Source organism: Pteropus medius, unplaced genomic scaffold, assembly GCF_902729225.1.
Source record: "Pteropus medius unplaced genomic scaffold, Ma_sr-lr_union100, whole genome shotgun sequence".
Classification (NCBI taxonomy): domain Eukaryota; kingdom Metazoa; phylum Chordata; class Mammalia; order Chiroptera; family Pteropodidae; genus Pteropus; species Pteropus medius.
The window spans coordinates 19,775,932-19,788,193 of record NW_024352787.1 but is presented as its reverse complement, the minus strand read 5'-3'; the positions used below and the strand labels follow the sequence as shown (position 1 = coordinate 19,788,193).

Below are 12,262 nucleotides of genomic sequence, written 5' to 3'. Positions count from 1 at the left end.
TTTCCGCAGGGAGCTGATGGAGCACGCTGGTTGCCTGAATGACTAGTGTGGCATGCCGAAAATGAACATCGAGATTATGCTTCTGATGGGAATACTGATTAATCCAACAGCTTATGCCACAGTGCATTGGGCTTACATCCCGGAACCTCCGGTACTACATCCAACTGTTTGGTCTGGGCCACAGATCCAGGTTTTTCCTAATAACTCTAGACTTTTAGGATTGCCATTAGCCATGGAACAGCAATATGTATATGATAATTTTAATTTTTCAGGATCAGCAATAGGACTACCTATTTGTTTTCTATTCAATTCTACTTCCCAACCTGGGTGTTTGAATATCATGGAGCAGCCTTGGCCTAAGAAAGGAGGGGCTGTTATGCTTGGGGCTCCTGATGGCGAAGCTGTAAGCAACAATGATATGATCCCGTTTGAACTTTGTCACTCGAAGAGGCATGTGCAAAAAGATTCAGTATGGTGGCATCGTTGTCATCAAGAGGATGTCACTTTGTACCGGGTAACAGGATTTAATGAAACTGTTTGGGACTTCTCTCGGCCTTATGACACTGGGACTGCTTTATCTGCTGGACTCTGGAAAACAAGCTCTGGCGCTTGGCAGACTCATATTTGGAAACTGGCTGCCGGACTTGTGACAATGAGTATTAGCATGACTAATGAATCTCGGACCAATTCACACAGTAGTGGTTCAAGAGAAAGATTCTCATATGCCCTTAGAACTTGTGTTAATGTCCCATATATATTATTGTTAGGAAATTTCAATATTACCGTAGATAATAATACTAATCAATTTAATGTATCTTGTAATAATTGTCAGCTGTCTAATTGTATTACTCCTGCTAACACTTCTGTTCTCGTGCTTATACAACCGCCATTTATAATGGTTCCTGTTAACCTTACAGGCCCTTGGTTTGATGAATATGGGTTACAGGTTTTACAAGAGATTAACATGGCATTAGGAAGATCTCAAAGGGGCTGTGGCTGTTGTTGTGGCAGGTATTCTTGCGGTTGTCGCCTTGGTGGTTACAGCCACCACTGCTGCCATATCCTTGTCCAACTCTGAGCAAAATGCAACATTTGTTAATGATCTGACAAAAAATGTTTCATTAGCTATGGGATCTCAAGAAAGTATTGATGAAAAAATTGAACAAAAATTAGATGCACTATATGAAACAGTAAACTTTTGGGGAGAAGAAGTTCAAGCCTTAAAATTGTCCTCCCACTTACGTTGCCATGTACAATATCGACAGATTTGTTTAACTCCAAAAAGGTATAATAGTACCACCCATCCTTGGGATAAGATAAAAAATCATTTACAAGGGATCTGGCACAATGCTAATATGTCATTAGATTTAGTTCAATTACATCGAGACATTTTAGCCTTAAAAGAAGCTCCCGAACTACAAATAAATACTGATCAAACAGTGCAAGAATTTATAAAGGGTTTACAAGGTTTAGTCCCTACTTGGGGACCATTTACTCATTTATTAGGATCTGTTATCGTTCTAGCCTGTTTCATGTTAGTCATCTTGTGTTTATTGCCATATCTGTTGAAATGCGCAATACGAGCAGTGCGAGATGTTGGTTCCAAGATACATGGAATAAAATTAAAAAATAAAAATGCCCCAATATAGTGGCTGGTAGTTAAAGACAGGTGAGGACTTCTTGGAAACTGGACAACCTAAGACAGGGCCTGTATGATGGAATACATGTTCCAATGACGGGTAAGCTCCATGTTTCCCAGGAAGCCACCTAAGACAGGCACAGTCTACTATAAAGTAAAAAAGGGGGAATTGTAGGGAGCTAAAGCTCTCCAAATTCAAAAGAGTGCATGGATTATCTCGGGAGGCCTGCTTGCATATAAAAGGGAAAAGGCTGGTTCTGAGGAATTCCAGGAGGAAGAAGATTAAGATTAGAAACAGGAGGTACGAAGGGAGTTGAAGGGAGTTTCGAAGGGAGTTTTGATTGTACTTTGATCTTCAAGATGTTATTTTTAACTATGTTATCTTGGGATACACAAAGGAACAGAATATGTATTAAAAGGAGCCTAAGAAATAAACTCGAGAGAGACAGTTGTGAGATCTGTTCTCCCTCCTGCACCCTGTCTGTCTTCTCTTTTTTCTCAGTCCCCGCTTCCTCATTCAGGGACCTGGTTTGACTTGGTCGGCTGGTTTCCGACAGCTGTGTTATTCAACATTTTAATTTTTAGCAACCTGATGGCTATCCAACAGTTTCTCATTGTTTTATGAAATTATTGGCACTGGTCTGATTATTGGAAGCTGAGGGTCTTTTTTTCTGGCTGGTATCCATCGAAGTGTCTCTGGAGACTTGCCTATTTTATCCTTTAGGTACTGCAAAAAGGAGGGTTAAAGCCTATGTGAGAATCAGGCTATCTGGGCTCATGCCTGGCCCTGCCAATTACTGGCTGTGTGACCTTGGGTAAGTTTCTTCATATCACTGCACCTTAGTTCCCTTATTAGCAAAAAGTAAAAATAGCAACTACCTCAAAGGTTTATGAAGATTAAATGAACTGACACATGCAGAATACTTAGGAGAGTATTTGACAAATAACGAACAAGCAAAAAAAGTTAGTTATTATATTTACTATTAACATTAGTAATTTATTAATGTTATAAATATAAAAATTATAAACAATTAAATTATTAAATTTATATTAAAGTTAATTATTATTATTGGTTTCTTGTTGACTTGAATGTGTTTATGTCTTCTAGATAGTCATCCTTTGCGAGTTTTGGCTGTTACAAATATCCTCGGCATGTCTATCATCTAACTTTGTTTAAAGTAAAAACTTTTATAGTCAAACTTTTTTGGCCATGTACTTTGGAGTCTTGTTTAAGAAAATTTCCCCTCTTTAATGTCACAAGAACATTCTGTATTTTCTTCTTAGATTGAATTTTAGGTTTCAGTCCATGCTGATCCTGGGATTAGAATTTCTGGACTTCCCTGAACTAATTGATCACATACGCTCTCGTTCATTTGCTCGGCAAACTTGTATATACGGTCTCAGGACTGCATCCAGAATACAAAGAAGGTTTATGGAGAGCTTATTAGGTAGTCAGGGACATGAAGGGCTAAATGTTATCAGTTTTACACTAAATGAATTAAGAGAGCAGAGGAATGGACTGATGGAGAAGGCTTTGTTGAGGAAGTGAGACCTGAGCTATGTCTTGAGGGAAGAAGGAGTTTCAGGGGCAAATAGATGAGGGGAGGGCAGGAGAGGGAGGTTGTAACCTGGTAAGCAGAATGTAGAGGTGCAGTGGGAGGGCAGATTAAGACAGTGAGGAGACTTGTCTGAAGGAAGCAGAAGGAAGCAGAAGGAAGCAGAAGACAAGTATTAGTAAAGACATGGAGGATTTTGAAAGCCAAACAGAGGCATGGAGATTTGATATGACATACAATAGATACTCATCGTCAGTGTGTGTGTGAGACAGAGGGGTGCATGGGGTAGACAAAGAGAGGATGATGAGATTTTGACATCAGTGGTTGTAAAATGGTTTGAGGAGTGCAGGCAAGCTGGGATGAAGGGAAGTAGGGAGATCAGGGAGGCAAGAAGAATCAAATGGTCTTCCTTGGCAGGGTGCCATCCACTCCTAAGTCAGGTAGCAGGGATTAAAGTGCAGGGTCTCATGATGTTGTGAGGGAAAAGACTGAAGCAAGTGTTTGTAATCTGGAAAAGGAAGCACAGAGCAGGCTCCCAAGTCTCAAGCCTAAGGTTCTGAAGATGGAGGAATCCTCTGTGGTATGCTGCGGTGAGGTGTTGAGAGAAGTTCCATGAGTATAGTCTTAGTAAATGTAGTCCCAGTGCATAGTAACTGATGCTTAGCAAGAGCTTGGCAAATATTTAATGAATAAATCAGCATGTGGACTTGGTGCAATAATCAGATATTCCAAAGGAAATCTTTCTGGTCATCTAGTATACAAATTGAGGGATGGAGATTGATACTGTCCTGCTTCACACCCCACTCCAGCATCCGCTGGAAGAAACGAGAAAAATTAGTAAAGGTGACATTGAAAGAACAATCAGAGAGGTAGGAAAACAAGGAAAATCAATATCTTGGAATATTAGAATTTGGAGAAGTTTGGCGGCATCATCAAATGTCACAGAAATCACTTAGTGGTCACTGTTAGGTTTTTGGAGAACAGAGCACAAAGACGGCATTTAATGGTATTTACTGACAGGGAGAGTGTATAAGGGCATCAGCCACGTGGCAGTGTCCTATAGACAAGGAGCTCCTGCACTGCACAGGTTTTTCTGTGGCATTACAATACATCAGGAAGTGGTTGTCTAGAGTTAGCAGCAGATCCGCCACGGTGGGAGCTGGGGAGGCTGAATAACCACACAGCTCTGACCCAGACTAGAGGAATAATACAGCCTGAGTGTTGGACCTGAGATCTTAGGAGACTGGGAATTAACTGGATTTTCGAAACCAAGAAAAATTTTAGATATCTTTTTTAAAAAAAAACTTCAAGGTTCCATTTGCACAGATTTCAGAGTAGTTTTGATTCACTTTTAAACTAAAAACATCAACATGTGCTGCCACTAAGTAATTTTTAAAAAGGATGGATAATGGATCACAAGCTATCTGGATGGACTATTAAGCTTATGCCAGCATTATTTTTTTCTAGTATTTGTGAACAGTTTATCGCACTCTTGCTGTGTACCTTGAGGAGTGTTGCCCGTGAACAGCCAGGGCTCACTCAGCCTGGTGCTGCATGATGAAATAATTATCAAGAAGGTCTGAGACAGGCAGTGGTCAAGGATGACTAGAACCACTTGGCTCTCAATTCTCTAAATCTGCTAAGAGAATATTGGTTATTATCTTCTCCATGCAGCTACCAAATGTCTGCTATAATTGCTTTGAGTCCCAGGAAGAGTCTGCATCATGCTGGGAAGGCAGGAGCTATACCATCATGTAAGGAAAACTGTGTAATCGGCTCATCTCTAAGGGTTGGTACAGAATGTTTGTAAGATTTTTGTTGGGTTTCAAGTAAAAACCAGAAGGCAGCTTGGGCTCCTTTGAAAATAGCAGAGTCCTAGGAAGACAAATCAGTCCATTTCTAAGGTTTCGAGGTGTTTGGCCATGCAATTTGTGCAGCATAAAGCACTGAGCTCCAGTCATCTTTAACCTCATTGATTTATCGTAACTTGAGCAGTTTCCCAAAGGCCTTTTCTTTAATGGGCCATCAGAATGGGCCATGGGGTCATGCTGGAATTTTTCTAATAGCTTGATTATAGGCCTCTTCAAAGGGCTCCAAATTCTGAACCTGCACACTCTCCCTGGCAACCCAAGACAGGATGGATGTGGTGTTCTGGTTCACTCAAAAGCTGTGCCAGCTTTGTCACAAAGAGCAGACCACGGTGGAAGCAATGTGACCACATGGTGCATGGAACTCTTCCCAGGGCCCTGTCTATGCTGAGATAGTGTTAAAAATGCAAACCGTCAGAGGGCTTTGCTTTGCAATTATATACATCACTCAGGTTTAAATGCATGTCTACATGTGATATTGGTAGGAATGCCAGAAGGTTTATGTTTAATTAAAACCACAGGCTTTCTTTATCTGATTCTTTGGAGGTCCTTTAAACTATTTGAAGGTATGAGTGCCACTGGGTTTGTAAAATATAAGAGGCTCATATAGGGCTTCCTAGGTCAAAGCCCTTTGGAATAAAGCATAGCTACGAACTCGACAATAAATGACCAGGTGATGTGCTTACTGTGGTTTGGTGGCCTGAGAACTTGAATTAGACTAACTAAAAAAGGAAAGTGGAAGGAACTTCCAAACTAGTAACCAGAGGAAGTCCTTGAAACTATTCACATGTCCCTTAGAAAATCCACTGAAATGGAAATGAATGTTCACTCCATATCTACGGATATTTCTGGAGAATATCACTATCTCATCTTCTACCCCCTCATCCCTTTAATTTTCACTGCTTTGGAAAATCTAGGATCTTGAAAATTCCTGAAACAAGTAATCTGACTACTTTTATTTGGTGTTAAATTTTTTTAAAGGTTATACACCAGGACAAAATAGCTAATTGAAAATATACCATTTTGGAAGAACTTATTGAATTCATCTAGGAATGTTGCAGGTGTAGGCTAAACTTATCTAACAAGCTATGTCCTGGAAACTGTACATGTTGAGAGCTGCTGTGGGGAGGAATGTGAGTCAAATTTCAGATGAGCTGCTCCAGGAGACACGACAATTATCTTTGTAGAACATTAGGTGTATTTTATAATAAGAACTACTTTGTCAGTCTTAGCTTTCAACCTCTCACACATATTCTCAATGTCAGGAATGGCTTTCTACTATAAATACAATGCTTCACGTTATTTGCTGAATTATTAGTTATGCCACTGGGCAGTGCATGTTATTTTCTGGCACTAGACTAGCATTCATGATGATCCAACTTCCCTGAAAATTAGCTCCTGGAAATACCTTGGGTCAATAATAGGTATTTCCCTATTAACACTGAAATATCAAAATCAGTAATCCACTAGAAGTTAAACCATGCATCAGAAATACATATCAAAATTTAAAAAATTAATAATGCGCATTCCACTGTGTACACAGAATTATATTGGCAGAAAAGCGTCTAAACCAAATGAAAGATTTTTGTTTTAAGAATTCTCTTCCATAAACAATGATCCAGTGAACTGACTTTTCTATTTCATCTCATCTATTTTTCTTTTTCTGTACCTACAAACATAAACATGTCAGAAAGAAAAGTGACCAAAATATGAGGCTGGTGTGAGAAGAAATTGCTGATTATGAAGGTCGTCAGATTTTCTATGATAGACAGACTGGGGGCCACAGCCTCCCAGTTGTTATTTGTGCTATAGTGATTGCTGGGCAGCAGGGACCACCGAGTGACCAGCAATGATTGGAATGGAGGGGCTGGGGCAAGAGAGGGGCACTGTGGAGCACAACCCAGAGGAACAAGCAGATTTCTGCACAAATAACAACTGCAACATCAACTGTTTCAAGTAGTGCATCCACCTGAGACAAGCTTTCCAAAACAAATGACTCATCAGAAGGAACTGGGATGATGGCTGGAGCTGACCAAAGGTTTATTTGGAATGACACAGCACTGAAAACATCGTTACAGATGATCTGTGGATACAGCATACATCACCTATCTTATTTTAGGACAATCCGTGAAGATGAGTTGCATAAATATAAGGAGGTGGAAATATAGAGGAGCTGTTTTAAGTGTTCTTTTGGAGTGAGTTTATATGCCCCATCATCTAGTAAATCTCTGAAAGGCAGAAATTAAGAAGTTAGCTGCTCATCCCAGCTAGCTTGTCTCCAGCCACAGCTGCCCTAGAGAAGCAGGCTACTTTCTCCAAAGGGGCAGCAGCTCTGACATGCTATTTGTCATCGCACCCTGAAAAATGCACATTACGAACACAGATACTGTCAACTCTTTTGGCAATGAGATGTCTGGTTTTGCTCTCAGGCAAAACTACAACTGTAATGCCAGACAGAATAAGAGCAATGCATGTATCAATGACACTTGAGAAGCAAAGAGCTACAAAGGAAAGAAAGTAACTATGTATATGTCATTTTGTGCATACACGTAGATCTAGGAGTGATAGAACTAGCTTGTGTGACTATCTCTACAGGCACATAGTCACACGAGCTAGTTCCACAAGAAAGAGAGAGATGTGTTGGAAAAGAACATTGAAAATTTTTGCAGCAGTTTAGTTTTAAACACAGTAAACCTGAAAGGGAGAGAGAGTGTGCACGTGCTCACACCTGTGCTAGGGAATAAGATAATCTTGTACTACTGGATAATTCATCATCTCTCCTGCAGGGCAGCCACTCAATACCATAGAGAAATTAAGGTTCTGGTCCGGAGAAAGCTACTTTAGAATTGACGGGTGGGAGTCAAGTACAAGAGTATCTACAGCTTGGACAAAGCACAAACAAACCTGTTCTCAATAACATGGGAACCAGTGAGGACTTTCTCCTTTTTTTTTTTTTTTTACACTTTTTTTGTACACATGCTCCATTGATATATCCTTCTAAGCACTGTCTGACATCAGTCTATAAATCATTAAGAGTGTAATAGCAAAGTGAACTCTTCAGGGTTTCATGAAGATTTAAAAACTCAGTAACCAGGCTCTTTCTACAATACTTTTGGCCCTAATCCAGGCGCTGGGTGAAGTTCTCTGGAAAGAGGCCTTTGTATGTGGCAAGGTCTCTGTACTGGAGCCAGTCTGATTCCTTCACTCCTATCAGCCAGCCTGCATCCTGCAAGACAAAGACAGGGCTTTCAAGGTCCGCTGCTGGGATAAACTGCCAACAATAAAATAATATGTTTAATTAAGTGTTGTGGTTCTGCATCAGGATGTTACATTACATACAAACTTCTGTGCTGAGATCAGTGGGAAGGCTAATTGAGGTTGATATTAATATTACAATTTTGTATAAAGTATAGGTAATTGATGCTAACCAGATTATGACAGGAATTCTTACGAGAAAAGGATTAGAATTATAGTCAATACAAAGAGAGAAACACCATGTGAAAGCATGTCTTACATGGGAACGCTTCCTGTCCTATGGGTCACAATGAAAAAAAGGCTTGAGGACCCTGGGTTACAATATAGTGCCAACAAGTCCATGGAAGTTCTCATATTTCATCCTGAACCACTTGCTAATAAGAACTCCGTCCTTCAGTTCATACCATGTAACCCTAATAACCACTTATAAACCACTTATAAACTGTCAGGCTTATCAAATAATAACAGATATATGTTACCTGATATTACTGTTGTTTGTTGTTGCTATTATATCCAATTTTTCAACTTCATATAAAGTACAAAGCGGTTTGTAGGGTCATGCATTTTAAAATTCCTCATAAACATCTTATAGAAACATCATCATAGAAATGAAGAAATTTAGTCAAAGAAATGTTAAAGAATCCATCTGTATGTGGTCATACAACATGGGAGATGATATGTAAAATTGAGAAAGAGGCTGCCATCTGCCTTTGGCCTATGGAAGATAAGCTAAGTCTTTGGAAAAAGCTGAGTTGAAGGAACAATAGGAAACATACAGACTGTATGAAGCAAAACTACTGGGAAATGACTATCTTTATTATGTTAACCAATACACGAAAGAGATCCCACTTAAGATGAGAGATGGACAGATTTAATCTGAGCCAATTCCCAATATAGTTCAAGTACATCAGATAAAATGAGGTATCAAAAATTAAATGGAGAAGCTGAATACATTCCCTTTTGATATAATCTGAGACTATAAATTGATGCTGCTGTATAAACAAGAAATATAAGGATTTAGACAGGCCAATTTTTGAACACTGAGAAAAGGATGACTCAAGAAAATAACTGATAATATCCTAGCTGATGAAGAAAAGTATCCTCTTTAAAATTATTATGTTATATATGTGAAGGACAAAGTTATACTTAGAGTAAAAGGGGATAACTAAATATTTGCTAAACCTGTAATGAGCACATAAAAGGTAAGGTTTTCCCTGCAAGTGTCTATATTTTATATTTGACTTCATTTACGATGAGTAAAAAAAATCTAATGGCACCAAGTAGGGTCATGCATTTTAAAATTGTTTCAATAAAGAAAAATTGTAAAGAACTGGCACATAATCAAGAAATATTCCAAAACATATATTCTGATATACAATTTAGATATTAGCCAATATCAATCTTTAACTGAGGCAAATATAGAAAGTTAAATTTTAACTTCTTAAAATATGTGGTAGATTAAGTATTTCTAGTTTTGGTAAAATGTAAAAATAGCTTGTCTCAGACAAATGCTTCCACACAGCACAACTCACTAGAATGACTATATATTTATATATATCTAATATGTATATGTATAGGTACATACAACTATTTATATATAAAAATAACTAGTCATTACAAAATATGTTTTTATAGTGGGGTTGTACATATATAACAACTATTTGAAGGCACTGAGAGTGACTACAAGCAGGGAGGGTTTGGAGAATATTTAACTCTTGAAAATAGTGTACTGTACTGAGTGAGATCTTTGTTGGTATAGCTTTCCCCCTGAGGATTCTTCTCCATCTGTGTGATATGGGGCATTCAGATAGAGTTGAGGGCTGCCAGAACAGCTATATTTTTATGGGGGACATCTTGAAAAGGAGAGAGCTACAGAGAAGGTCCCCAAATATGCAGAGATGCTTCCCTGAAATCCTGAGCTGCCCCCAAGCTGTGACTGCATAAGGGGCACCCCAAGGAGCCTGAGGAAAGCAACAGCAGGAAGGCTGAGAAAGGAGGTAGAGATTCAGGAACTGCCAGTGGAGGGGAGACAGAGTTTAGAGTTCAAGTCCCACAAGGTTAGGGGACTTTATAAACCTTTTGGAATTTCTATTGAAAGCCCAGACAAGCCATGTCTTAAAGGTAGAGACAATGTGCCAGGACTTTGAATTTATCTAAGAGTGAGGCAAATTGAAATAGACCCACCCTAACAAAGTATAAAACAAATTTCCATGAATTCAAGGTAATTATCCAGTAGTTTGAATACCCACTAGAAGAAATAATCTTCAGAGATAGAAAACAAAATCTGATTCTACGATTACCTACTCTGTCCAGTATCAATTAAAAAAAAAATTTAGAGGTGAGAAAAAATAGGAAAATATGATTCAATAGTAAAACGCTATCAATAGAAATGTGTCCTGAGATGGCCCAGCTTTGGGAATTAGCACTAAGAAATTTAAAGCAGTTATAAATATGTTCATGTATTTTAATTAAAAGATAGTAATAATAAGAATAGATGGAAAATTTCAGCAAAGAAATGGAAACTATATAAAAGAACAACATAGAAATTACAGAACTGTGTAAATAATATCCTAACTGAAAAAGTCATAAGATAAGAGTAACAGAAAATTCAAAGTAGCACAAGAGAGGGTCACTATATTTAAAGATAGATCAATAGAAATTATCTGAGTACCAGAGAGAAATATTTAACAAAAAAAGAACAGTTATAGACATCAAGAAGTCCAACAAGTATATAATTGGAGATGGGAGAAAAAGGGGAAAGAGAAAAAAATTAATAAATAACAGCCAAAAATTCTTTCAAATTTAGTGAAAAACATCAGGATACAAGTCTAAGAAGCTCAGTGAACCTCGAGCATAAAAACTATATATAAAAAAAAAACAAGACCTAAACCATTACAGTTGAAATGATGAAAACCAAAAATACACAATTCTTAAAATCAGTTCAGGAAAAAATATACGTGTTTATATTAAAAATTAGGTGTCATATAAAGAGTAGAGACTAGAAAACAACAGAACAATATTTTTATAGAGTTGAAAGACTAGTCAATTCAGAATTCTTTCTCTAGAAAAAATATATTTAAAAATAAAAATGAATAAAATTTTCAGATGAACAAAAGCTGAGAGGAATTATCGCTGGCAGATCAGCACTATGGGAAATGGTAAAGGCTTTTGCCTCTTAATTTCTTTAAAAGGTAACTTATGGTTAATGCAAAAATAAAAATGAAAGTTTATATTTTATGTTTTATATATTTAAAACATATCTTTCATATATTTTATAAGTTGAGAATGGGGTTTTTGAGATAACCAGATACTTTTGCCTGATACTGGTAATTTACACTTTGAAATTTTTTTTCTTAAAGTATATTTGAAGGATTTTAACAATCTTATTAATCTCCTCAAAGAACTACCATTTGGCTTTATTAATTTTTCTACTGTGTGTTTTTATTACATCTATTTGTGGATTCATTTTTATTTCCTTCCACCTATGTACTTTGCATTTCATTTGATCTCTTTTTATCTTTAGGCTGAAAACTTAGAAATTAATGATCACTATGAAATATTTTTTAACTTACACTGTGCTTTCTTTGATCAATGGATTATTTAAAAGTGTATTTTTTAATTTTTTAAATATTTGGGGGCTTTTATAGATATTATTATTATTAATTTCTAATTTAACTTTATTGTGGTAGAGACTCTTTTGTTTGACCCAGCACCTGATCTATGTTGGTAAGAGAAAGAACAAAACATGGGACAGGTAAGCCTTAACTTCAAAAGTAGTGACTTTATTACTTGGGGGAAGGGCTCATAAATCTCTTTGAGAATGTTATGTAAGTTATAGCTCTTCTCTCCAGAAAAACATGTTAATAGGCACATTTACATTTCAGAGGACACAAATCTTATGAACAAGAGCAAAATGGAGTTCTCAGTTCCTTAACATTAGACCA

The 12,262-nt window shown here is 37.5% G+C and overlaps 1 protein-coding gene across 1 annotated transcript in view; it reads right to left on the bottom strand.

The window, feature by feature from the left end:
- Window positions 1-7,079: 7,079 nt before the first annotated feature.
- The window catches only part of AMPH (amphiphysin), a 197,073-nt gene continuing 191,890 nt past the window's right edge, over window positions 7,080-12,262 (bottom strand). The window contains exon 21 of the mRNA XM_039849175.1: window positions 7,080-8,289. Within this exon, the coding sequence (XP_039705109.1) occupies window positions 8,182-8,289 (108 nt within the window). The 3' untranslated portion in view covers window positions 7,080-8,181. The remainder of the gene's footprint in view (window positions 8,290-12,262) is intronic.